Genomic DNA, 27,906 nt, shown 5'->3' on the forward strand with positions numbered 1-27,906 from the left:
GTATTTTATTTAATGTCAGAAGGGGCTACTAATTTAGTCCAACCTCCCAACCCACCAACACAGGAACGACAAGCATCATATCCCCAACAAATAGTATCCAATTGGTAGTTAAAACCTCCAGCAATGAAGAACCCATCACCTTACAAGGGAGAGCATTCCAGTGTTGAAGATGTGTCACTGTCAAGTTCTTCCTCAAATTCAGATGAAACCTCCTTTGCCGTAGATTATATCCATTAGTCCCATCATGACATGACCAAAAATATGTCCAAACCCATCCCCCATGTGGCATCCCTTTTGATAGTCTCTTCTCCAAAATAGAGATTCCCAGCTCTCTGAACCTTTGCTCATAGGGCACAGTCTTCAAACCTGTCACTGATTTCCTTGTCCTACACTGGACTCCTTCTAGGGTTGCCAAGTCCAATTTAAGAAATATCTGGGGACTTTGGGGGTGGAGTCAGAAGCAAGGTTATGACAAGCCTAACTGAAATCCAAAGGGAGTTATGGCCACATTTATAGGGACTGAACGAGCTTTAAATGAAGGATAGGGGCACCTTATTTTGGGGCACATAGAATTAGACCCCCTGGTTCAATCTTTTTTAAACTTGGAGAATGTTTTGAGGAGAGGCACCAGATGCTATGCTGAAAATTTGGTGCTTCTACTTCAAAACACTGCCCCCCAGATCAATTCTCCATTATATCCTATAGGAATCAGTCTCCATAGGAAATAATGGAGTGCCCAGCAGACTCCCCTCCCCCCGCTTTCTGATTACCCTGAAGCGGGGGAGGGGAGCTCCAAACACGGGGATCCCCTGCCCCCACCTGGGGATTGGCAACCCTAACTCATTCCCTAAACTTTGGAGCTGAAAAGTGAACATACCATAAATGTGCCATAAGACTCCTCTAATCTTTCTGTCCTGGATAATTGTTTGCCAGTTTCATGTTTCCAGAAATTGGTAGTGGGGGGGAGAAGTTTAGGACAATTCTGTAGCAGTTTACTATTGTCTCCATATTGCCGGGCAGGGGGCCCTGAGGAACTGTGGTTCACTGGCAGTGCCTCCGCTTGGCATGTTGCAGAAGGTTCCAGATTCAATCCTGGGCGTCTCCAGTTAAAAAGATAAGGTAGGAGGTGATGTGAAAGCCAAACCAGACCCTGAAGAGCTGCCGCTAGTCTGAGTAGACAATACTGATCTCGATGAACTGATGGTCTGATCCAGGATAAAGGCTTAGGCAGCTTCATGCGCGTGTCTTCTGCACAGCCACCAGCGGTGTTCCATAGGTCTCAAACATGCCGCAAGGGAAAGGCATTTTTTGAATTCATAGCAAAAAGAAATCCCCTTTCCCGCATCTCTCTCTCCCCCCACCTCCCATCCGATTGCAATACCTTCTCATTGCCCTCGCCCCCTCTCTGCTTAAAGGCGGGGTTGGGGCGACTGTTTGCCGCTTTTTGTTGTTTGACGGTTTGAAAACGGGGATTTCGAATACAACCAACTGGGTTGGTCCAGTTTCTTTAAAAACCACGCGACCCGCTCTGTTGAGATTTCAGCTCGGGGGGGGGGGGTTAAACTGCCATTTTTGCAGATGTGGACTCTCTCCCCCCCCCCCCCCCCTTAAGACGTTCAAAAAGAAACGGGAAAACAGGGTCAAAGTCCAACCTCTAGACCTTCTACGCAGCCGGACCGGCCCAGAGGAAACCCCTTCCCAAAATCCCAACCCCGAGCAAGGCCCTTTTAAGAAGACAACGTAACGGCCTGCAACTGTCGTTCGTTAACAAAGAAAACCCCCAAACACTGTCTGTTGCCACAGTTACTGGGCACGCATGCGCCTGAGCGGTAACGAGCGGGCTCCAACGCCCTCCTTGGGAAGACGATTGGACAGAGGGAGGGCTTTAGGGCGCCTGCGCCGTGGCGGGACGGCTTGAATCGAGCGGAAGCCGCGGGATGGAGTTGGAGGAACTTCGTTTGGGCGGGTGACTAGAGCGCTTTCTTTGGGGAGGCGGGTGGGAACAACCGGGGATGGGGAAGGAAGCGAGCCAACAAGGTTGCGTCGCTAGCTTGCGTGCTTGCTGGAGTTAGAGGAGTTGCGTGTACTGAGACGGAGAAGTGGTTTTGTGAACGTCCCGCCTTTTCCCTGTTTTGTGATGGGAGATTTCTGGAGATTCGATGGTGAAAGGTAGAGTTTGGGGAGGGATCCCAGTGGCCTATAGTGGCGTAGAGGCCACCCTCCAATGCAGCCGTATGCTGCAGGGGAACTTATCTTTGTCTCTTGGAGAGAAGCTGTAATACCGGGAGATATCCAGGCCCCACCTGGAGGTTGGCAAGCCTTAAAAGCATAGCTTTTATTATAATTTTCAAGCAAACAATTATCACATTCAGTCATAAGGTAATTCGGTAGCATTTTCATGCACATTGTTGTACTCAAAAGCAGTTAATATTCAATTATGTAACATATAAAAGATATGAAAATAAGGTTATTACTAACTTAACTATTATGCAGTAACTACTTGCATCTCTAATTACAAAAAATAGAGCTAATATAATTTCTTATAGTTCTCTAATCTTAGTATTGTTAGCATTCTTATTTCCATTATAACTGTGATGATCTTGCAATTTTCAGGCATTTATTTTTGAAGGATAAGGTATTCCAGAATCAGGTACCAAATAGTGTCAAAGTCAGTAAGTTGGCTTTCCTCAATGCGTCTGTGGGCTTTTCTGCATGAGGCTTTGGAATGTTTTTGAAGAAGCCACAGTGCCTGAGGTTGTCCCTTTCCACACAAATATGAGTTGGGTATCTCCAGGGGGTCTGGAAAGCAGTGTGTGATTCAGTGGAACCCTGGATCTTTTGCAAAACACTGTGAAGTCTGGTTGAAAGTGACAGTGCAAATGGAAAGCATGGTAGCTTTTGGCCAGTGGTTCCCAAACTTCCTGAAGTTGTGCCCACTTCTTAACTTTGTTCTGTGTCGTGGGGCCCCACTTACAAAATAACTGTGCCATACTTTCCTCTCACTTGAAATTCAAGAATGTTGCATCATTATTGTGAAATTAGGGCTGGACTGAATCTCAGTCATCTGCCTATGCTAAAAAGGTAAAGGTAGTCCCCTGTATACGCACCAGGCATTTTTGACTCTGGGGTGATGTTGCTTTTACGACGATTTCACAGCAGACTTTTTATGGGGTGGTTTGCCATTGCCTTCCCCACTGCTTATGCTAATCCTGTGCTGTTTCAATTTCTGTATTAATTAGACTCTATAGTTGAAACTTTGGTTCTGTTCCCAGGAGGTTTTGGGATGCTTCACATCACACTGGGTCCTTCCTGGTACCATAAAATTGTCTTTCAGCCTCACGTGACTTTTGCATTTTGGTGTGTTTATATACTATCAAATTCTAAATAGTTGCCATATCAGAAACTATCTTCCTTGACTCTCTGGGTCACCCTGACTTTCCTTGGCCTTTTTGATCCAGCATGATAGGGAGAAAAGATTGAGCTCTGTTGTGTACATCACTATATGTCAGACACTCATCACAGAGTCAGTTGCTCCTATGGATGGAGAAAGGTACTTAATGTATTCTTGTTCCTGACTGTTCTTGCCAGCAACCCATGTTTTCTGGGCCTTGACAAGAGCATCCAGGGATAGCCTTTCTAAAATTACTATGCATAATGTTCAGGTATTGAATTTGGATTAATTATGCATGGTATATGTTTTAAGGAACTTACATTTGGGATTGATGCGAAATAAGAGGCTTTTTTTTTTTTTAGAACAGTTGTCTTGCTTTCTCTCTTGATGCAACTGGGAAACCAGCTTCTCCCCCTCCCCAAATGAACACAAAGGAAATGGGATTGCATGAAAGAGTTCCTGCAGCCCTCATTTCCTTGATAATTCCAAGCGGGCAGCCATGTTACACTGAGCTTATTTATATTGCATTATTTGTGCTTAGTGTTTATTAATTGATAGCTTATTGAGCAGCAAGCTAGAATTCATAGCTTTTTTTTCAGATAAAGCAAAAAGAAACCTATATCTACCCTCAAGCCTTCCAGAGCATCCTTTCCTTGCTGACTTCATTCCATCTAGTTCCACCTGATCTCATGACCCACCTGTGAGAAAGCCACAGCCCACTTCAGGTCTTGCCCCACAAACTGAGAAGCACAAATTTAGGTAGAAAGAAATGCAAGAGAAAGATGGGGCTGGTGAAAAACATTGACTTAGAAGACTTATTGTGTGTGTGTGTGTTTTTTTTTACCTTTTCAGCGCAGAAGTGAGCCTTCCAAAGGAGCAAACTGAACAAGTAAGAACTAGTTTTAAAGTGTATGGATCATCTCCTGTTTAAGTAAGTCTAAATCTGTGCTTAAGGCTGGCACATTTTTCCATGCAGAAACAGCCTTTAAATGTGTTGTGGTGTTTTATGTAGGTACTTATTTAAATGTGCTGTGGTGTTTTATGTATTTATTTAAAACAGTTATATACCACCTTTGTACACAGGTAGAATCATCAAGGTGGTGAACATCATGATTTTAAAACAAACTTTTTAAGTATATATAAAAACTTGACAACAGAATTTATACACACCCATGTAAACACAACCAGAGAGGAGGGCTAAAAGAGTTTATTGGAGTGGTTTATGTGCTAAATGATTCAAAAAAGTCTTTACCCACTGGTGGAAGACAATGATAGATGGAGACACACAAATTTCCAGAGCTTTGGTACCACACCTGAGAAGGTCTTTTCTTGGGTTGCCACCTATCCAGCCTCAGATGGTGCGGGCACCCAGATCAAGGCCTCTGAAGATGACTGGAATGGTTGGGTAATATGGGAGAAGGCTGCCATTAAGGGCTGCTGGTCCCAGTGTGTGTAAAGCTCTAAAGGTCAATACCAGCACCCTGAATTGTCCCTGGAAGCAAATTGGGAGCCAGTGCAGATAGAACAAGACTGAAATAATATGATCCCTGCAACTCACTTCAGTCAACATTCTGGCCATAGCATTCTGCACCAAGTGTCACTTCCAGATAGTCTTCAAGGGCAGCCCCAAGAGCAAGCATTCAACCAGCACAGCTTTTTCAGGAGGTCCTGCGTTTGTTGAGTTTCTGCATCTCATTTAGCTGTTTAAAACACAGCTTCCTTTAAGAGGAAAAAAGGTAGAAATCCTAGTCATACTGTAGTGGCAGTCCAAGATATTTGAGGTTTAAATAAAGAGGACAGAATCTGGGGAAATACAGGGTCTGGGGATGCCAATACTCTGCCCTACTCCAAGGTGAAAATGGCATTTTAAAGGGACTGGTGGTACACACTTTGAAACAGAAGCTGACGGTCAGCTTGGATCTAACTTCAAACTAGGGTTGCCAAGTCCAATTAAAGAAAAATCTGGGGACTTTGGGGGTGGAGCCAGGAGACTTTGGGGGTGGAGCCAAGAACAAGGATGTGACAAGCATAATTGAACTCCAAGGGAGTTCTGGCCATCACATTTAAAGAGACAGCACACCTTTTAAAATGCCTTTCTTCCATAGGAAATAATTAAGGATAGGGGCACCATATTTTGGGGTTCATAGAATTGGACCCTCTGGTCCAATCGTTTTGAAACTTGGGGGGTATTTTGGGGAGAGGCACTAGATGCTATACTAAAAATTTGGTGCCTCTACCTCAAAAAATAGCCCCCCCAGAGCCCCCAATACCCACGGATCAATTTCCTATTATTCCCTATGGGAATCGTTCTCCATAGGGAATAATAGAGTGCCTAGTAGACATTTCTCTCCCCCCCACGCTTTCTAAAGGGGGGGAGGGCCTCCAAACTAGGGAATCTCGTGCCCCCTCCCTCTCTCTCACACACACTTACCAGATCTTCCTCCAGACAACTCTACTTCCTGTGAAAACGAAAGCAAAGAAAGGGAGGGGCCATTCTCAGAAGCCCTTTCTGCTTCCTGCCCAGCCTTAAAGGGGCAGACATTTTGCAAACGGCTCAGGAGTTCTACAACATGAAGCCTAAAGGTATGTTCTCCCCCCCCCTCCACCCCCCACCCCCTCTTCCAGAGTTTTGAAGAGCGGGAGATGAGGCTGCAAACCCAGAAGTCTCCCGCCAGAGCGGGAGGTTTGGGAAGCCTACTTCAAACGTGTGTTGGATCACAAATAATTCTGGTGGTCGTATGAGATAGTCAAGTTTGACAAATAAAGACAAGTCAATTGAAGAGAAACTGCAAGATTAACTCACTGCCAGTCTGCTGAAAATCTTGGAAGCAGGAAGAATGTTGTCAGACAGGCAAGGCGAAACACTGTGTGCCTTCTTAGTGGTGGAAGCATAAGGAGTATTCTACATATCTGATTCCCTCCCCCTCCCCATGCAGTGCTCCCTCTAAGCTGTGGAATCTTGTGAGCAAACATTCTACTTTGTGAGCTACTGGCATTAGAGTTGTGACCTACTGAATAAATTAGTTTGCTCCGGGGCCATCCTTTCTGAGCAAAGACAAAAAAGTTTGAGCTGGAGACCAAAAAAAACCTGTGAGCTAGCTCACACTAACTCAGCTTAGAGGGAACGTTGCCCCTGAGCTATCAAGCAAGTTGCAGGGTTGTTTTATTTTGTTAAATATCTGTTACATACCACCAAAAATATAACTATTTTTGTTTAGACCTCCTCTCGAGAAAAGAAGCTGGGCTTTGAAGGTGGAGCAGGTGGTTCTGAAGCGTTAGGTAAAGGAATTACTATGCTTAGAAGCGTTTTGCATATGAAATACAGGCATTGGTCTACTGTCACCAATAGGGCAGTTAAATAAAAGGTTTATTGAAGAAAAGCTTAGTTTTGAACCATTGTGCCATTTTGCTTCGTCCTTGCCTGAACGAAAACTGTACTCAACCAATCAGCGTGTAGACCAGGGGTCTCTCAGGAGCTCTGAGGTAGCCAATCCCCCAAGAGCTTACAGGGCTCTTTTTTGTAAATTTTTGGAGTATTGGCTATATCAGGGGTGTTTGACCTAATATGCAAAGGAGCTCCTGCTAGAATTCCACCCCTGGTGTAGACTGAACAGAGAAATGTTTAAAAAGAAAATACTTCGGGAACTTCATGGAGCGTGACAAACGCCCCACCTTCCTCTCATTATATTTTACTCTTTGGCTGCTTAAAATATAATTTTGTTTCGTAGCTTTGTTTCACTGCCCCTTTCTTTTCAGCAGGAAGGTCAAAATATTGTTCCAACGTAAGAGCATATGTTGTACTCTTTGCTGTTGTACAAGTTAAGACCCTTTTTAGCTATTTATTTTACTGTTGTCTTTCCTGCAAGGCCCATCTATTGGAACCTTTAAAAGGAAAACAGCCTTTTTTTGTGCCAGTACATCAGAGGTCCCCAACCTCTTTGAGCCTCCAGGCACCTTTGGAATTCTGACACCGTTTGGTGAGCGCAGCCACAAAATGGCTGCCATTGGGGGCAGAGCCAGCCACAAAACAATTTAAACTTCAGTCACACAGTGAAAGTCATTGTGCTGTGGTGACAGCTGTTGCCAAAGCAACATTTAAAAAAAAAAAAACCCTGTGCAGCCAATCAGAAGCCTTGCTGGGCAAAAGTTTTCTAAAAACTCTTGGTGGGTGAAGGTGTTGGTGGGCACCACAGAGCCCTCAAGCACCACATTGGAGACCCCTGTGCTAGATTCCTGAGTCAGTGGGTTGATTTGCTTTGTGTTAATTTGCAGCATTGAGTGGTATTTCCCCCTTTATTTTAGAGGATCCCCCCAGCCAAGAGAAGATGGAAGCTGCGCATTTTCTCAGCTCAAAGGGAATGACTAGTTCCACATGCGATGCTCCAGCTGACGCCAGGACCAGTGCCTCTGGGACTAGCAAGAGAAAACAACGTCGGCCTCCCAGTCCCAAGAAGGCTGAGGATTATGGCCCCAGCCCTAGGAGAATGTCTCCCCAGCAACTGAATCCTGATGTTGGGAAGGCTTCTACATCCTTTAATGTTTCCTTGGGGCAGCTCCCCAGCCCGCGAGTCTCCCGCCCGTCCTTGAGTCGCCGCAGTTTGAAACAGGATGCTAATCGCCGGAAGTCGCTGCCGCCTCTACACACAGATGTTACTGGTAGGTTTCCCAGAACACCCTGATGATTAAGCTGGCTAAGAACCAGATAGATAAAGCTTTCCACTTCCAAATTCCTAATGAGCTGCCTTCAAATGTACATGGCTGTAAAACAGACTTACACAGGACGTGAGAATTCCATTGAATGGGACTCCTGTTTGCTTAACCTGATTGAGACTTCTGAAAGGTTCAGCGGGGATACAACTCTGGTTCCTTGCTGACGTGCAGGGGTGGAATTCTAGCTGGAGCTCCTTTGCATATTAGGCCACATACCCCTGATGTAGCCAATCCTCCAAGAGCTCACAAGGCTCTTTTTTGTAAGCACCTGGAGGATTGGCTACATCAGGGGTATGTGGCCTAATATGCAAAGGAGCTCCTGCTAGAATTCCACCTCATCTGACATGATTTGATGTTTGGAATCAGCCTCAAGTATATTTCCTGTATATGAGAAATGACTCCCCTCCATGGTTTCCTGTTAGATTTGTGCTGGTGCAATCTGACGGTAATGTGATTCTGGTTTCCAGACAACCCCCACAAATTAGGATTACAGTCTCTGGTTTATTAAGGTTGCGTATTTGAAGCTGTGCATTTGTGGCACATCAATAGTTAATGTAGGGAAGGTGCAAAATAATGACTCCCAAGGGGTGAAGAAGAGTGGGAGGGGAGGGCATGTATTCTCACAGTTGGTCCTCAGTTCTGTAACCTCGTGGTGTGGGTGTGGAATTAAAGCAGATTGTCTCTTTATGTAAAAAAACATGTGTTGCATTTGAACTTCTTCCCACTTTTGCCTCTGCCTTATTGGTTTGAAAAGCACGGAGCTTGTGTAACTTGCATGGTTCTTCACTATACATGCTGAAAGTTAGTGGTCAATGGGACAGTGTGTTGTTCGCATGAAAAGTTCATTTTGAACAGTAAAGCGCACGGTGACTCAGAATATTCTCTTCCTGTGCATTTCTATCTGCCTTTCCTGGCATCTAGGATGAGGAGCCAGCTCATTCTGACTCGGCATGTGTAAAGAATGATTGTAAAATGTATGGCACAGAATAATACCCCGTTTCGAACCTCTGAAGAACCTCCATTGTGAAACAGCCGGTTCCAGCCTGCAGCCCCGTCGTTAGAATGATTGGAATTAGTGGGGAACTTCGTGCTAGAGCAGGGGTGGCCAAACTTGCTTAATATAAGAGCCACATAGAATAAACGTCAGTTGCTTGAGAGCCACAACACAGGAAGGAAGGCACATAGATGGAGGGAGGGAGAGGTGGGAAGAAAGCAACTTTAACTTTAAATGCATTCTCCAAGCTACCAGCTGGCTTGGCTTGGAGAAGTGGTTTAAAGAGAGAAATGCCTTCTCCAAGCCGGCTGAGGGGATGCTGGGGGCTTCAAGAGTCACACAGTATGTGTGCAAGAGCCACATGCGGCTCCCAAGCCACAGTTTGGCCACCCCTATGCTAGAGGTTTTAGCTTGGAGATGTAGATGCCATATAACGTCCTGGAGTAAGTTCTGCAGCAGACAGCTGTTGGGAACAAGTCTGGCTTCTGTGATCGTTCCCCCAGAAGAGTCGCTTTAAGACTGTCTGATGTACAATTTATTTATTTGATTTGATTTGTATCCCGCCCTCCTCGCCGAAGCAGGCTCAGGGCGGCTCACAATATAAAATCACAATAAACAGTTAAAAAACAATACATAAAATTACACATTCTATTATTAAAACACTTTAAAATTAGTTTGGTGCTAATCACTTTGATGTTATATGTTTCAGTGGCGATGGTATCTCTTCCGTTTTCTACGATATAGGCTCCATATCAATTAAAAGTCAACCGGAATAGAGTGGTCTTACAGGCCTTGCGGAAGGTTCCGCAAGACCCTCACTTCCTCTGGCAGTTGATACCACCAGTGGGGGGGCTGCAATCGAGAAGGCCCTCTCTCTGATGACCTTTAGTTTGGCCTCCTTCGGCCTGGGGATTTCCAATAGATTTTGAAATCCAGATCGAAGTAGCCTCTGGGGAGCTTGTGGGGAGAGACGGTCCCTAAGGTAGGCAGGTCCTAGGCCATATAGGGCTTTCAAGGTAGTAACCAGCACATAACGAATCTGGTATACTATTGGCAGCCAGTGCAGTTCCCGTAGCCCTGACTGTATGTGCTTCCATACAGGGATTTTCCTCTGTCCAAAGAACTGGAGCAAATGTAGGTTCTAGCTGCGCATGGATGATTAGCTCTTCTTGGTAGCCGGGAATGGCAAGCTATTTCCTTGCATAAGGTCCACTTTATATGCCACTTTATATGCCACTGGCATCCAGAAAGAAAGCCCCTGTCTAGTGTAATCTCAATTTGGAGTGGTGGTACAATTAAAATAATTCAAATCTGGTGGAAATTATCCAGGGCCACCTCCCCATTAATCCTGATTATGTAATTGGGCCTCTGCTGGTAGAAATGAGGGATCTTGAGAACAGGAGCAGTAGAAATACTACTCTGCTAATGCCCTGTTAGCTTGAGTGTATGGTAGAACTATTCGGATACCTACAAGCAGGGTGCTTTTTTTATTGTAGCAACAGGAATTCCTTTGCATATTAGGCCACACCCCGTGATGTAGCCAATCCTCCAAGAGCTTATGGGGCTCTTAGTACAGGGCCTACTGTAAGCTCCAGGAGGATTGGCTGCATCAAGGGGTTGGCCTAAAATGCAAATGAGTTACTGCTACAAAAAAAGTCCTGCCTATAAGCATGCAGTTGACAAAAAGGGTAAAGGTAGTTCCATTTGCAAGCACCAGTCATTTCCGACTCTGGGGTGATGTTGCATCACAACGTTTTCGTGGCAGACTTTTTGCAGGGTGGTTTGCCATTGCCTTCCCCAATCATCTACATTTCCTGCCCACCCCCCCAGCAAGCTGGGTGCTCATTTTACCAACCTCGGAAGAATGGAAGGCTGAGTCAACTTTGAGCTGGCTACCTGAACCCAGCTTCCACCAGGATCGAACTCAGATTGTGAGCAGAGAGATTAGACCAGGGGTGTCAAACTCATTAATTATGAGGGCCGTATCTGACATAAATGAGACCTTGTTGGGCCGGGCCATGTCAGGCCAGGCCATGTGTGTACCTATTTAAGATTAGGTTGCAGAGATATAAACTTTATAAAGAACAGAAACACAATTAAATATATATTTTTAAACAACTTAAAACATGCTTAAAATGTTAGCACTCATTTAAGATGCTTTTCTTTGTATTTTTCCCATGGGACCCAGGGAATTGGGCAAAGGAAGCTGTGGCTCTTTCCTTCCTTCCCCTGGGGACTTGCGGGGGGAGGAGCCTCAGCCAATGGAAGGAAGAGAGGCTTGGCTCAATAGCTCTGCTGTGTGATTGAGCAAGCCTTGCAAAGCGAGCTGTTATGCAGAAGGAAGCAAGATATAAGGAGAAAGAAGCAAAAGACAACCAGTTGTTCGGGGGCCTGATTCGGCCCCCGGAACGCATATTTAACACCCCTGGTTTAGACTACAGTACTATCTTTACCTTTTATGTAGTTGATACGAAGATATAAATTGGAAATATGTTTTTTGAGAGGACAAATCTGATCAGCAGCAAAACCAAAAACATATACCTGGAATAAAACTTTATTGGCCTTCAAGGTGCTCCTGGACTCCACCTTTAGTCTGCAGCTTCAGACCAACACGGTTCCCCACCGGAATTGAGATCAGAAGCCAGTTACCCTTTGGACATGTGACTGTCAGCTTTGCATACACCGCTGGAAATGCTTCTAAAATAGCCAACAAATAGCTCAGGAATCCAAGTTGTGTCTTGCTTAATTTTCAGAACTGAGTAAAGCCATCAGCCGGGACTTGCCGGAAAAGGACAGGATGGCACAGCTTCTCCTTTCCAGTTTTCAGGTAAGGCAGCCCAGGATCCTTCGTATCAATTTGTAAGGTCTTTGGGCTATTCAGGAGTAGGAGAATTTTGTGCAGTGTGACTTCTGTAAGACTGATTTCAATGGAAATCCAAACGCAGCTCTCTTTCGGACCGTGTATGCGGTATATCAGCTATGCTCCCAAGTTGTGCCATATCAGTTACTTTATTTCAGAGCCCTCCCCACCTGAGAAGGGGTGCAGCTTCAGACCCTCAGATTACTGTGGGTCCTTGAGAATACAGGCATTGGCCATCGCCAAGCCACTGTGCTGAGAAGTCTGCAATGATTGTTAGTTTCTGAGTGGTTCTTCTGCTCTCTAATCGCTCTGACAATCGTACAGAAGAAGAAGAAGATCTCAGATTTATACCCTGCCCTTCTCTCTGTGTCTGTTGTGGGGGAGGAAGATATAGGAGACTGTAAGCCGCTCTGAGTCTCTGATTCAGAGAGAAGGACGGGGTATGAATCTGCAGTCATCTCCTCCTCCTCCTCCTCCTCTGAATCAGAGTCTCATTGTGGTTTACAATCTCCTTTTACCTTCCTCCCCCACAACAGGCACCCTGTGAGGTGGGTGGGGCTGAGAGAGCTCTCAAAGAAGCTGCCCTTTCAAGGACAACTCTTGTGAGAGCTATGACTAACCCAAGGCCATTCCAGCAGTTGTCAGTGGAGGAGTGGGGAATCAAACCTGGTTCTCCCAGATAAGGGTCCGCACACTTAACCACTACATGAAAATGGCTCTTATCTCTGTTGGGAGGCATGGTGAACAGCACAAAAAAATTGCTCCTAAATATGTCTCTATCTTCTCTTCATCCCTGGAGTATGCTGCCCAGAAGTGGGGAATCAAACCTGGTTCTCCCAGATAAGGGTCCGCACACTTAACCACTACATGAAAATGGCTCTTATCTCTGTGAACAGCACAGAGATAGGCATGGTGAACAGCCCAAAAAAATTGCTCCTAAATATGTCTTCTCTTCATCCCTGCAGTACGCTGCCCAGAAGTTTAAGGATTCCTTAAAGCATACTAAAGGGTTTAATGCTGAAACCTTTGAACGGAAAGGTAGGTCTGCTGGGTTTTGCTGTAGCATCGCAGGAAGAGTGTTTTAAGAGTCTCAGATCTAGCTTGTCTCACTGCAGAGTTCTAGTATTTTGGGAGAGGGAGAAAAAAAATCACTTTGTAAACTCTCCACCACATGCATAATTTTATAAACCTCAATCATGTCCCTCCTCCCCCCAGTCATCTCTTTTCTAAACTGAAAAGTCCCAGACTCCTCAGCTGTTCCTCATAGGGAAGGTGTTCCAAACCCCTAATGATCTTGGTTGCCCTCTGTATTTTTTTCAGCTCTGCAATGTCCTTTTTTAAAATATGGTGACCAGAACTGTATACAGTATTCCAGGAGCCAGGTTAGTGTCCATTTGAGTTGAAATAGCCTGTTAGGAAACTGGGAGACAGCAGGCTAAAAATCCGTCATGGCTGCTCCAAGCTGATGATTTGGTCAGGTGAATGGGCTGTACAGAGTATTCAAAGAACTCGTGTTGGCCTTTCCTTCCACCGTATCTCCCTGTTTTTTCTTTAATCTTTCTTTTCTTTCATTCTTGATCATCTTTTCTGGTCTATCTGAGTAGCCACTTTGGTCTGCAGTAGAAGAGCAAGATTCCAGTCCAGTTGCAGATCTGGCTTATCTCACTATAGATCAGGGGCGGCCAAACTGTGACTCAGGAGCCACATGTGGCTCTTTCACACATATTGTGTGGCTCTTCTCCAAGCCTCCACCACCCCATTGGCCAGCTTGGAGAAGGCAGTTGTCAACCTGGCCAACCTTGGTCAGACCTGGTCCCAAAGACTCCTCTCTCAAAGGCCAAAATAGGCCTAGAAAAGGCCACACATTTAAAATTAAAGGTGCTTTCTTTCCACCTCTCTCTCCTTTGCTCCCTCCGTTGCCACTCTCAGGCATTTATTCTATGTGGCTCCTATGTTAAGCAAGTTTGGCCACCCCTGCTATAGATGCTAATTTTCTGCCCCTAAGCATTTCTCCCCTGCTCTAATCAAGCTGATGACATTTTGCATTGTCTGTTTGCATCCTGGTTCCCTTCTCTGCAACACCCCTCCCACCTTCTGACTGGGATACAAGGGCTCAGAGTTCCACGTTCCTACTTGTATCTGGCCAAGGAAGCTTTGACTCTTGAAAGCTTATACCCTGGGAATCTTGTTGGTGTTCAAAGTATAGTGGACTCAAATCTTGCTTCTCTTCTGGCTCACTGCCTGAGAATGCAAAGACAGACTTTGCCAAGTGGGATGCCACTCTCTTTAAAAGGAAATGCTGTGCAGGACTTGCATGTTTATACCGTTACATAGCAGGTTTCATCCTGTCAGCCTTCTAGAAAAGTTTTTCCATCTGAACTTGTTTATCAAGTATCTTCTTGAAGTTCTTTGCACATTGTAGAATGCAGAATGTTCTAAGCCATATATTAGAGCAGGGGTGGCCAAACTGTGGCTCAGGAGCCAAACGTGACTCTTGCACATGTATTGTGTGGCTCTTGAAGCCCCCACCACCCCATCAACCAGCTTGAAGAAGGCATTTCTCACTTTGCCAAGCCAGCTAGCAGCTTGGAGAATTCATTTAAAGTTGCTTTCTTTCCACCGCTCCCTCTCACATGGCTCTCAGACATCTGATGTTCATTTATTCTATGTGGCCCTTACATTAAAAAGTTTTGCAACTCCTGTACTAGAGTCTTCTCAGGCAGTGGCTTTCCAAGTTTTCAGGCTCTGATCTTTCCCAGTAGTGCCTTTTCTTTTAGCTCATTGTCATCTTAAGTGAAATCTGCATACCCCCTAGAACAGGGGTGTCAAATGTCTGGCCCATGGGTCAGAACCAGTGTGCCCAGAGCTTTAATCAGGCCCCTGGCTTGTTTCTCCCGCCTCCTCCCCCTCCTGTCTTCACCCTTTGAAGCTCTGAAGTTCTCAGTTCCTTCTGCCTTGTCTTTGCTGGCTGTAGCAGGAAGCAATTCTGGGCTTGCAAAGCTGCAAAGAAAATGTGGAATGGACTTTCTAAGGCCTTTGTGCCCAGAGAGGTAGGAAAATCCATTCCATGTTCTCCTTGCAACTTCGTGCTGCAATGTGTTTCAATGGAGTGGAGCTCAGTTTCACTTTTCAGCATTCCTATGGCTAGCTGAAGCTGTTGCATCCTGGAGTCGTGTCCTTGCAAATAAAGGGTTGATGCTTTGAGTCAGCTTAGCTCTGCTGAATGGACCTCAGAACTGGTGCCTAGTGAGGACTCTAACCCAGGAACCCACAGCCAAAGGGGAATATTACAGTAGAGAGCCATTGCCAATCTGAGTAGATCCAGAGAGGGGGGAGAAGCTTGCACTGTCCAGCCATCTCATGTTTTCTTAGGCTCAGAGCATTTTATATTTTTAGGTTTTGCTGTGATCCTTATGCTTTTTCTTTGTTTTATTTTTAAAATTGCATTGCCAAATCCCACTATTCCCCCATTTTAAACAAAACATTGCAAGAGTTTTAAGCACATTTGTATTTTAAGTTAAAAAAAAACCCTTTGTGTTTCTGTTCTTTATAAAGTTTTTATCTCTGTTACCCGGCATTACATTTTATGACATGCATGGCCCAGCCCCACAAAGTTCCATTTATGTTAGATCCATCCCTCATTACAAAGCCCCCACCACCTATGAGTTTGACACCTATGCCCTAAAATATACCAGTTGCATATATGTGGCCATATGGAACCTAGACACTTTGCATGATGCACAGCATGGGCTTTTAGCTCATTGTCATCTTTAATTAACCCTGAGTAGCCCCTAGATTACCAGTTGCATCCTTGTCATATGGTCATTTGTGTTGTCATATGGAATCTAGGGCTCTTTACATGCAGAACACGGGCTTGTCATCCTAAATGAACCCTGTGGACTCCCTAGAATATACCAGTTGCACCTGTGTAGTCATATGTTGCAGGAAAAGATTGACAGAATTAATCTTTAAAGGATTTAAGGTGTCTTTAAAGGAAGCTTGCCTGCCTTTCATTTTACTGAGGAATCCAGGGGTTCCCTGGCACATGCATAGGAGCAAACTTTTTTTAATCACTCTTAGATGACATAACCCACAAGCCAAAGCCTAAAATTCCTTTTTCTTAACCTCCTCTTCCACTTGCAGAGGGTCCTTCTTCCCACAAGGAAAAGGGTAGGCAATTTTCAGTGACATTCCCTCCATACCACTGCAGATTTCTGTTTTGTCCTGCTCTTATTGTTCCTACTGTTCAATTGACTCTTAGAGCAGATTTGGATGTGGATGGGGGGATGATAGACAGTAGTGGAAGGTTATAAGAGCACAAGGCCAGTGGCCTATCAGCTGTAGCACCCTGCTCCATGCAGCAGCCAATTAGCCGCCCTGAAGGGCCAGCAAACTGAGCATAGCAGACAAGGCCTCCCCTTTGACATTGCCTCCTAGTGTGGGTACTTACAAGTCAAAGTTTGCGTCTGTAAGCACTCCTCCATTGGTGCAACTTAGAATCCAACATATCTTGTTTTGTCCCTTCTTCCGCTTTCAGTGAATGAGATTTCAGAAGAGCTGAGATTCTGTACCAAGAGGCTGGACCTAGATGGGACCCTTCAAAAATGCTTTGAAGAACCCAAAGGGTAATTCCTGCTTCCTATTGGTTACTCCGGTTGGCTATTAAAACCGTCTCTACTTTCAGACATGCTTGCAATTAAGACCATACCTGCTCTCAGTCTTGCCCCTCCTGTCTTTCCCGTCTTCAAATGGAGTGAGCACAGCTAATAGCTGCCTTTTCTGCTTGGCACCAGTGACCGGCCAGAAAGCTGACCCTGATGCGATAGCACTGTTGAGGCTAAGTGTGAGAGCAAGTCTCCTTAGGATCTGGAAGGGAAACGGTGCAAGCAGCCTTCTAAAGAAGGCAGGGTATATAGCAAGTCAGAACATCACTGAAGCTGTGAAGATTTCTTCTGCCACGCTGTCATAACGGTCTAAATTTCTGTATTTTAGCGATTCATCAGATCCTGTTTTAATTGCATCGCTGACTACGGTGAAGGAGAATATAGCCAGGTAAGAGTATGAGCCGCCAACTGGTGTTTGCAATATCACAGGCATTTAGGGAAATGAAACACAGGGCTGTTGATCACTGGATAGCTGGTAGTATAATTCTGCAGTTTTGGTCCTGTGAAACTGCAGATACTTAGTCCTGGCCTACTAAAGAATCACGTGTTCACTCTCTCCTTGACCGATTTCACACTATGCTTGTTCCGGGGTGGAGAGCCCTTTTGCTACTGGAGCTTCTCTCCATTTTTGCACAAGTTCCCCCGGAGCTGCGAGTTGGTGTGCCGCTATTCCGCAGCAAGTGGAAACTGCTTGTCAGAGGATCTCGCTTGCTGCGGAATAGCGGCGCATCAGCTCGCAGCTCCAGGGCAACTTGTGCGGAAATGGAGAGAAGCCCGTGTAGCAAAAGGGCTCTCCACTCAGAACAAGCATAGTGCAAAATCGGTCCTTGTCTTTGTTTTGAATGCTGATATTTTATGTTCTGTCACTAAGACTGTACTTATAGCAGTGCTTGTGCCCAGTGCAACATAGTTCTGCCAGTCTCCACCAGGGCTACGAAATGAGGAATTGGCCATGAGTTTATCTAGTTCCCCTGTGGTACGAATTCTCTCTTCTCATGCCTTTCAGGTCTAGCCTAGATCAGTGGTTCCCAGAGTGGTTCACATGGGTGCCATGATGCCCGCAGCTGCCCTTCTTGGTGGGCACCAAGTGTTTTTACAAAACGGGCAGAGTCAGGGTGGCTTCTGTCCAGCAAGGTTTCCGAGGTCTGATGGGTTGTACAGATTTTTAAAAAATGTTCTGGCAGCAGCTGCCAATGCAGCACAAAGATCTTTTACGGGGTGGCTGAAAGTAAGCTATGGCAGCCATTCTGGGGCTGGCTCCGCCTCCAATGGCAGCCATTTTGTGTCTGTGGCATGTCAGAATTTGAAAGGTGCCCGCGGGCTCAAAAAGGTTGGAGACCCCTGAGCTAGGGATCTGCAGCTTTTTTGGAATTCAGATACAGAGTGATGGATACAATCATAAAATGACTGCTGTAGAAATTTGCCTGGTGCAGTCTTCTCCCTGGCAGGGGCACTACAGGGGGGCATTCCAGCAGGGGCGGAGTGATGTCATCATGTCCTGGAAACAGCACCCCCCCCTCACTTTCCCCCAACCATTTAAAGGGAATCTTCCCTTTAAATGGTGGAGGGAGGGCCATATGTGCCTGCCCTGCAAGAGGCAAAGTTACTGGCAGGAGCTGGTGGACCCTGCTTGGAAAGAATAGCCACTGCGTGTGCCTGCCCTGCAATTTCCCACTTGCACAGCAGGTGAGTGCAGCGCCCACTCTTTTCTCTTTCCTTGCAGGAGGGGAAGGAGAGGGGCTCTTGGGAGTGGAGCCTCCCCCCGCCGGCCACCTGGCTAGCGTCAGGCTGGAGCCCATGGAATTGGGGGATCCCCTGCCCCCACTTGGGGACTACCCGCACACGAGGAGACTGTGCTACAAAGCTATCCACAAAAGCGCACGCTCATGGCCAATTAGTGCAAAAAGTATTTTGTATTTTTAGAAGAATCGAATAAAGTGTTTATTAGTGCATAAAAATCTTGACAATACACTTGCAATACTGTAAAGACAGCCACAATTCACAACATGCGGATCTGAACAAATAGTCATAAATCACGTTCCCATATAAGCCAAAGTTTTAAAATTGTCCCACATGCTTATCCGTTTGCAGACTTGCCCCATATGCTTATCCATTTACAAGCTTATCCGTTTGCAAACGGATAAGCATATGAGACAGTTTTGAAGCTTTGGCTTATATGGGAACATGGTTTATGACTGTTTGGGTCTGCATCTTGTGAATTGTGACTGTCTTTACAGTATTACAAGTGTATTATCATGATTTTTATGCACTTATGAGCACTTTACTCGATTCTTCTAAGAATGCAAAATAATTTCTGCAGTAATTGACCGTGAACGTGCCCATTTGGGGACTGGCATCCCTAGCAGAGTCATATACCCAGGAAGCTGAACAGGGTTGAGAGTACAAAGCAAAGCTCGTGAGAGAAGAAAACAGACTGTGATGGCAGTTTTGTTTTTGTAGCTGATTAAGTCTTTATTGGCCCGTCAGAAGCCCTGTCGGATTAGAGTTCCCCACTTTCTAAAAACACTTAAGGATTGCCAACAAAAGCGTTGGTGAGTTCTGTAGCACCCAAGCCTCATTTTGGGCAGGAGCTCACAGGAGCAGAGCTCTGGAACCTCTACATTTTATTGTGCTCTTTCTTTCTTACCTCCCCCCCCCCCAAAAAAAAAAAACCACTTGCTTCTGGGCTCTATTGTTCAACCCACCCTGTGAGAATTTTGCTGAACTCTTAAGATTTGACAAACTTTCTAATATTTCCCCACACAAAAATGGGAAAATAACCAAAACATATAAAGCAGACAGATGGAAATCTTCATCAAGCCACTGTGACCACATAGGAGAAAGTAATTTAAAAAGTGTGATGGCAGTGAGGTTTTATTATGACAATTATAACAGAAGCAGCATTTTAAAGTAGATGCTGAGCTGGTATAATTTAGTACCTGTTCTGGTGATGTCAGGGATGTGGCATATGCAAATGAATTGTGCTAATGAACTCTGACACCTTTTTTTCCTACAAAATGGCACCCACGGGCAAACCTTTGGGGAACCTAGGTGAGATTGCATTAGCAGTACCATTAAAGTATGGGAGCAGTTCAGCCAGAAGCATTCTGACCTAAACTACATTGCAGGCCTCACCCAGCACAAAAGCATACTTTGACAATAGCTGTTCTGCAACTCATTTCACAGAATTGTGGACAATCCTTGGTTCTGAAATAACTTTGTACTGTCTGTCACACCTAGAAACTGGTCTTTTACCATTCATTCCACAGGCTTTCTGAAGAGAATCAAGCCTGGGATCGATTGCTTTGGTCTTACCAAAGAAGTGCTGAAGAAATATCAAGGTTAGATCGTTAACCTTTCCCATTTTAAGATAAGCTTAATTGAAGAGACAGTATCAGAGCATTGTGGAAGTAATCCAGAGGTTGGAACATAAACACTTTGTGAATTTATGTTTTCCTATACGAGACTAGTTGTAATTTGTTAGCTGTTCACTCTTATGAAATTATTAATGTTTCTTCTCTCCCTTTAAAACAAACTTCAGGAGTTTTAATATCTTGTCATGTTATATTTGTTGTGTGTGTGTCTGTGTATACATATATACATACACACATCAATACATATATACACTTACATGTACATGTATACGTGTGTTTTTTAATATATATATGCAAGTAGGGCTCTTTCTCTAGCAGGAGCTCCTCTGCATATTCGGCCACGCCCCCTGATGTAGCCAGTCCTCCAAGAGTTCACAGGGCTCTTAGTACAGGGCCTACTGTAAGCTCCAGGATGGCTGGCTACATCAAGGGTGTGTGGCTTAATATGCAAATGAGTTCCTGGTACCAAAAAGCGCTGTATACACGTGTGTGCACACATTATATTTTGATGGACTTGTTCTTTTCAGTCATGTGTGAATTATGAATTGATATGTTTTTTGTTTGTATTTATTTTAAATTCATTTGTACCCTGCCTTTCTCCTCAATGGAGACTCAAAGCGGCATACATCCTTCTCCTCTCCTCCGTGTTATCCTCACTACAGCACTGTACGGTAGGCAAGGCTGAGATTGTGTGACTGGCCCAAGGTCACCCAGCAATCCTCCATGGCATGAGTGGGAATTTGTACCTGGGCCTCCCAGATACCGGTACGACACTTTTAACCACACTGTCTGTTCTTTTTAAAAAAAAAATCAACCACATGTAATTACTTGTATAAAGTAGCCAACCTTTTCTAAACTTTGACGTGACCTGTTGTATATTTTTGTGTGGTTTAGATATTGGCCATCCATTCGCTATATATAATTGAGTACAAGGAAATAACTTGTGTAAATTTGATTTATTCTTCACTTGGAGTTCTAGTTTATAGGACTGTAGGAAGCTATATTCTTGTGGTCTTTGCCACTCATAGGGGGCATGATTCTGCTGCCTTAGGATCAATGATAAAGTGCCATCAAGTCATATAACATATGAAGCTGCCTTATACTGAATCAGACCTTGGTCCATCAAAGTCAGTATTGTCTACTCAGACTGGCAGCAGCTCTCCAGGGTTTTTCACACCTCTTTGCCTGGACCCTTTTTTGGAGATGCCGGGGATCGAACCTGGGACCTTCTGTTTCCCAAACAGATGCTCTACCGCTGAGCCACCATCCCTCCCCAAAGACTCTTAGTGATGCCATGGAGTTACTTCATGTAGTTTTCAATGTAAGAAACGTGCAGAGGTGGTTTGCCATTGCCTGCCTGTGCACAGCAATGCTGGATTTCCTTGGTGGTCTCCCATCAAAGTTCTAACTATGGCTGACTCTACTTACCTACTGAGCTCTGACAAGCTCAGGTTAGTCTGGGCTATTCAGGCTATTTATTGAGGATTTCTGAGATGATAATGTATGTGAAGCTCAATGAACACTCAAAGCCAGGTCCATCTTGTTCTCAGCCAATGACAGTGTAGGAGAAAGCAATGGGTGTGGCTTAACACAGGGAGTGGCCAAACCTGCTTAATGTTAGAGCCACATAGAGTCATAAAGTTGGAAGGGAACTCCAGCGTCATCTAGTCCAACCCCCTGCACAATGGAGGAAAAATAAGCAGCAGATGTTTGAGAGCCGAAAGACATGAACATCAGATGTTTGAGAGTTGGAAGGAAGGAAGTAGATGAGGGAGGAGGGACAGAGAGGTGGAAAGAAAGCAACTTTAACTTTAAATGCATTCTTCAAGCTGGTGGGGGCTTTGCTCACAAGACCCTGCAGCTTAGAGGGAACATTTTTAGACACATGTTAAGAGCCAGTTTGATGTAGTGGTTAAGTGTGTGGACTCTTATCTGGGAGAACTGGATTTGATTCCCCACTCTTCCACTTGCAGCTGCTGGAATGGCCTTGGGTCAGCCATAGCTATTGCAGGAGTTGTCCTTGAAAGGGCAGCTGCTGTGAGATCTCTCTCAGCCCCCCCTACCTCACAGGGTGTCTGTTGTGGGGGGAGAAGATATAGGAGATTGTAAGCCGCTCTGAGGCTCTGATTCAGAGAGAAGGGTGGGGTATAAATCTGCAATCTTCTTCTATGAGAGCCACACAGTATGTGTGAAAGAGCCACATGTGGCTCCCGAGCCACAGTTTGGCTACCTCTGGCCTAGCATCATCTCCCAAGAGCTAAGTCACTGTTGCCTGGGCCCACCATGCACTACCAGCTTGTTGAATCTTGTTCTTTTTGTCTTCAAGCCAGCTGCAGCAATGCAAGCTGAGGCTGGCACCAGAGGAGCCCGTCAGCTATCTTGGATCTTCACAGGCCCACGTGCTTGAAGTCAAACCAGACTACCAGAAAATCCTGGACTCTCAAGGAGAGCTCTTTGACTCCATGGAGCTAGTGGTGAGTAACAGGCCAGAATGAGAACCGGAGGTGTCGGCACTGAAAGGCAGAATCATAAGGAGAGAAGAACAAATTTCAAGTCAAGTAGCACCTAAAAGACCAAGAGAATTTTCCAAGATACAAGTTTTCACCAGTCAAAGCTTCCTTTGTCAGATGGAGCAGCTTTTAATGAGGAATATGGTCAACTTTCGCTGTCACTTATTGCAAGTCCTAGCCTCTGTTTGCAGCAGAGGATAGGACTCACAATGATGGGTTTAAATTATTGGCAGAGGTACCAGCTGGATCTTCATCGTAGTCTCTGCGCAGTCCCACACGTGGGTCTGTGCTCAGTCATGATCCCTACCTCGGAGACTCCAATAGCTAGCCGTAGGCTTTTTGGTGCACTTTTCCCACCGCTTTGGGGAGCAGGCGTCGACTGCGCATGCCTGGAGTGAGCGAAAGGCGCTTCTCCTACTCAGTTTCTTCCTAACCGCCACTCCGTCAACACCTACCTCGTTGCACTGTTCCTTTCACCATCTCAACTGTCGGCATTCGTTTCTCATTTATTCCTTTTCCTTCTTTCTCTGGGGGGAACTTCCCCCCTTTCTTTCTGCTTTCTTCTTCTTTCTCCCCACCCCTCCTCCTGCCCTTCCCTCCAGTTGTATGTCTTGAATGTGGTTTACAATTATTGTACACTTTGCTGAACTGGCAGTGGGCTTCCACGCAGCATTCCTTCTAAGCTGAGTTAGCGTGAGCTGGCTCACAGATTTTTAGCCTCCAGCTCACACATTTTTGTCTTAGCTCAGGAAGGATGACTATTCCAGAGCACACTAATTTATGCAGGAGCTCACAATTTTAATGCCAGTCGCTCACAAAGTAGAATTTTTACCGTCAAGACTCTGCAGCTTAGAGGGAACGTTTTTAGACACATGGTAAATCGGAGTTTGCGGGAGGTAGAGAAACTGCTTCAAAAGATCTGGGCATTGCATATGCCAAAGGATAGAAGTTTGCTGCCTTTGATTTGTAAGAAGCTACAGTTTACCTTCAGGGCATTCTCTACAATATCAGATATATCACTACTAAAAAATGAAAGCTGGGATTCCCAGGCTTTGTGCAAGTCATACCGAGCAGCATTGTAGGATGCTATAGTTTGAACGTGTGGCTAGTCATGGTCAGATGTTTGCGGAATCCGTGGCGTGTTCAAGAGCACCGATGGAACAAGACCAAGGCTCCTCGAATGAGGTTGCCGTTGACAGAGTCTCCTGTGGACTGCCTGCCCAGACCCCATTACTGTTCCAGCCGTGATAATAATGAGCAACTGACCCCCTTCCCTTGAGGTCTCTGTGCAAGCCAAAGTATTCAGACTGTAGGAGCCCACAAAAAGGCTGCCTACCAAGTCCAGTCGGACGATCTGTTTTAAAAGACCTGGTAGCCAAGAGTTTTTGCGAGATAGCAAGCCGTCGGAATGAAGGCAAGTGAGAGTTGGGGCTGGCTGCCTAGGGAGAAGGCAGCTTCTGCATTTCCTGCTGTTGCTGAGCAGTTGTGAAGAATTGTTCTAGCCCAGGGGTGGTCAAACTTGCTTAAGTTTAAGAACCACCTAGGATAAATGTCACATGTTTTAAGATCCGCAAGACGTGAACATCCAGTGTTTGAGAACTGCAAGGCAAGGCAGGCAGGCAAATAGATGGGGGAGGAGGAGGGAGAGAGGTGGAAAGAAAGCAACTTTAACTTTAAATGCATTCTCCAAGCTGCTGACAAATGCCTTCCCCAAGCCAGCTGATGGGGCAGTGGGGGTTTCAAGAGCCACACAATATGTGTGAAAGAGCTACATGTGGCTCCCAAGCTGCAGTTTGTCCATCCCTGCTCTAGTCTCATCTGCCTTGAATGGCTTCCATCAAAGGAAGCTGATGTCGCTTTTAAGATTGCCTAATTGTTTTTTCCCCCATCTTAAAATATTTTGCATGTCTCCAAGCTGGATGAAATCCATCAGGCAGTAAACGTTTTTCAAGCCTTTATGGACGACAATGCACGGCATCTCCAGAAGTTATCAGGGCAACTTGGTAAGCATTTTGACAAGCAAAGGGCAGGGTTGGTTAACCTCTTAACTAAGAGAACTCAACATTAGACAGCTGAGCAGAGTCTAAGATACATTCCCAGTCCTTTGTGCATAGCATTCTTCCAAGGTATGGACCCAACTTTCTTGAGCCTGCAGGCACCTTTGGAATTCTGACTCAGTGTGGTGGGGTGCTGCCACAAAATGGCTGCCGCAGGTGGAGCGAGCCACAAAATGGCTGCCATAGCTTACCTGCTGTCACACAGTGAAGATCCTTCTGCCATGGTAGCTGTTTCTGCCAAAGCCAGGTCTTTAAAAATCTGTACAGCCAGTCAGAAGTCTTTCCAGGTGAAGGCCTCATCTGGCCCTGCCCACTTCCTAAAACATTTGGTGGGCAATAGTGTGCCCAGGGCTTCATGTCGGGCATCCCGATATACAGGAAAAAGATATAGGTGCAGGTGAAAATTGTGGGAGTGCTTCCTTGTTAAACATATGCATTTGGACTCCATTGAGTTCTCCAGACACAACAGATACAAAGATGCTTTATAATCTGCCTTTCACATGGAGTTTCAAGACAGGTTATTGCAACGTCTTATAATTCTGTAAATATAACGCAATAATTGCGGCATGGGGCAGACAGATGCACCACTTCTTTAGCCTTTGTTGTTGTTTTCCTTGGTCTAGAGCTGTTAACCTTTATTACATCAATTTTTTTGCTGGGGGGCTGATACAGAGTCTGATCCAGCCTTGGTAATTCCCACAGACTTTTTTTTGGGGGGGGGGGTATATTCTATCGCCATTCTGTGATTTTTATAGCTACAAGCCCAGGGGTGGCCAAACTTGCTTGATGTAAGAGCCACATGGAATAAACATCACATGTTTGAGAGCAGCAAGACAAGGAAGGCAGGCAGATGGGGAGATGGAGGTGGAAAGAAAGCAACTTTAAATGCATTCTCCAAGCCAGCTGACGGGCAGTGGAGGCTTTGAGAGCCACACAATATGCGTGAAAGAGCCAGTTTGGCCATCCCTGTATTAGCTGCTGGTCTTTCACTTACGGTAGATTTGTATAATCATATTTGAACCTGATTCTCTTATTTGGCTTTTTACGATATTATTCCTCAGTGAGCTTCAGATGATAGTGACAAAGTTCTCAAGTCCTGCATATTTCCTCAGTCTTAAATCTGTGTGTGTGTGTTGTGAATTGTTCAGTACTGGTTGTATGGTGCCGTGTAGAAGTGATAGTTACTAGCCCACCAGTGTTTTCTGCCCTTGATAATGTCATTCCCTCCCCCACCCCTTTATATTTTCTGTTTGTTCCTGTTCGGTTTTGTTGGGTTTGAGCTGCTTAAGAAATTGTTGGTTTTAATGGGCTGGGGTTGTTTGGAATACTGGCTTATACACAGGTCACCTTGAGAGCCTTGTGCTGAGAATGTAATAGCACGCATTCCTGAACAAATTGTTTCCCCAGCATTACAGAAGTTTCCCTTCCTGGTTGCCTGTTTGTCAGTGGGTTAGACTAACAACAGGGTTAAATGATAACGTGGTAGTCAAGACCGATTCAAGCTATGAGAGGATCAGGGGAATAGATCTCCTCTTGTGTTCAGTGTTGGATAGGTAAAAGTTTATCAGTTCTAGGCCCTGACTTGCATGGGCCAGGCTAGCCCGATCTTCTCTGGCCTCAGAAGCTAAGCAAGGTCAGCTCTGGCAGATGGGAGATCTCCATGGAAGTCCAGAGTCATGACCAGTGTTCCCTCTTAGCTGAGTTAGCGTGAGCTAGCTCTCAGATTTTTAGCCTCCAGCTCACACATTTTTGTCTTGGCTCAGGAAGGACGACCCCAGAGCACACTTAATTGATGCAGTAGCTCACAACTTTAATGCCAGTAGCTCACAAAGTAGAATTTTTGCTCACAAGACTCTGCAGCTTACAGGGAACATTGGTCATGGCACAGAGGCAGGCAATGGCAAACCACCTCTGAACTTCTCTCTTGCTTTTGGGAAAGCCCTACAGGGTCGCCATGAGTCAGCTGTGACTCGACAGTTCTGTGTACATGTGTGTAAAGTTCTAGACCAGCGGTGGCCAAACTTGCTTAATGTAAGCGCCACATAGAATAAACTTTGGATGTTTGAGAGCTGCAAGACACAAACATCAGATATTTGAGAGCCGGGAGGGGGGGAGAGGTGGAAATAAAGCAACTTTAACTTTAAATGCATTCTCCAAGCTGCCAGCTGGCTTGGTGAAGTGATTTAAAGAGAGAAATGACTTCTCCAAGCTGGCCAATGGGGTGATGGGGGCTTCGAGAGCCGCACAATATGTGTGAAAGAGCCACATGTGGCTCCTGAGCCACAGTTTGGCCACCCCTGCTCTAGACCCTAGCCAAAAAGGAATGTTATCTAGAAGGCAAGCTGTACTGAGATTAACCAAAGTAGTTCTGTGTGTAAGAAACAAAGTGGTGGTGTGGAGGAGACCAGCTCTGTCCCTAGGAAATAGGGCCTCTCTTGATTATTAGGCTTCTTAAAATGGCAGGTATTCTTCCACATAGGGGGAAACTTACAGGTTAATGAATTGGCTCCGTTTTATTTGCTCTCTGCTTTGTTCAGTTAAGCAGTGGGGTATGTGGAGATAGGTAATGGGATTTTTTTTTGGTCTCCCTTTTCAGGATCAAGGACTTTCCAAGGATTGGAAAACTCTCCAGCCCGGAAACTGCTCATGCTTCCCCAAGCACTTCCATCTGCACCTTAAACTTCAAGTTGGCAGCTGTGTTCCTGATTGGCTTCTGACACTGTTTCTGCTGCATGTGTGCATCTCTCTTCTGCCTCACTCGAGCTATAACGCCTGGAGGGGTGGCATTCTTGCCCCACATCTGCGGCATGGCAGCTGTATAAACACTTTTTGTACTGGGGCACACCCTTGCCTGACAACACTTTAATTAAAAAGAAATGCGTCTCATCCATTGCAGTGTTCAGGGAAGTCCACTGCTGTCATCCTATGAGGTACAGAAGAAGACGACTGCAGATTTATACCCCTCCCTTCTCTCTGAATCAGAGGCTCAGAGCGGCTTACAATCTCCTATATCTTCTCCCCACACAACAGACACCCTGTGAGGTGGTGGGGCGGAGAGGACTCTCACAACAGCTGCCCTTTCAAGGACAACTGCGATAGCTATGGCTGACCCAAGTCCATTCCAGCAGGTGCAAGTGGAGGAGTGGGGAATCAAACCCGATTCTCCCAGATAAGAGTCTGCACACTTAACCACTACACTAAACTGGCAAACATAGCAAGAGATTATAACAGTTCTTTGAGTTGGTCTTGATTACACAGACACTTTGGTATAATTTTTCTTGGGGTTGCTTTGCAATGTCACTGGATTCTAGTATAAACCTGATGGGCAGCAGCAGCAGCAACCTAT

General features: G+C 45.4%; 1 protein-coding gene across 2 annotated transcripts; it reads left to right on the forward strand.

Moving 5' to 3' along the window:
* Positions 1 to 1,876: 1,876 nt before the first annotated feature.
* Positions 1,877 to 27,448, forward strand: DSN1 (DSN1 component of MIS12 kinetochore complex). 2 transcript variants are annotated; one of them, XM_060251997.1, is made up of 12 exons: positions 1,877 to 1,966; positions 4,244 to 4,280; positions 6,610 to 6,670; positions 7,694 to 8,047; positions 11,849 to 11,922; positions 12,921 to 12,993; positions 16,493 to 16,580; positions 16,948 to 17,007; positions 19,889 to 19,960; positions 22,320 to 22,467; positions 24,419 to 24,506; positions 27,157 to 27,448. In XM_060251997.1, the coding sequence occupies exons 1-12, from the start codon at positions 1,938 to 1,940 to the stop codon at positions 27,237 to 27,239; spliced, it is 1,167 nt and encodes a 388-aa protein (XP_060107980.1). In that variant the 5' UTR covers positions 1,877 to 1,937; the 3' UTR covers positions 27,240 to 27,448. The 2 variants fall into 2 exon arrangements, with proteins under 2 accessions (XP_060107980.1, XP_060107979.1); XM_060251996.1 differs by having other exon boundaries at positions 1,902 to 2,169.
* Positions 27,449 to 27,906: the final 458 nt, after the last annotated feature.

The sequence above is a fragment of the Heteronotia binoei genome, chromosome 13 (assembly GCF_032191835.1).
Source record: "Heteronotia binoei isolate CCM8104 ecotype False Entrance Well chromosome 13, APGP_CSIRO_Hbin_v1, whole genome shotgun sequence".
NCBI lineage: Eukaryota > Metazoa > Chordata > Lepidosauria > Squamata > Gekkonidae > Heteronotia > Heteronotia binoei.

Excerpts from the sequence above, each read along its gene's own strand:
- DSN1 (XM_060251996.1), top strand. The coding sequence starts at position 2,138 with ATGGGAGATTTCTGGAGATTCGATGGTGAAAG. Across the intron at positions 12,994-16,492 it reads TGAAACCTTTGAACGGAAAG|TGAATGAGATTTCAGAAGAG; the intron begins GTAGGTCTGCTG and ends TTCCGCTTTCAG. Across the intron at positions 22,468-24,418 it reads TTGACTCCATGGAGCTAGTG|CTGGATGAAATCCATCAGGC; the intron begins GTGAGTAACAGG and ends CATGTCTCCAAG.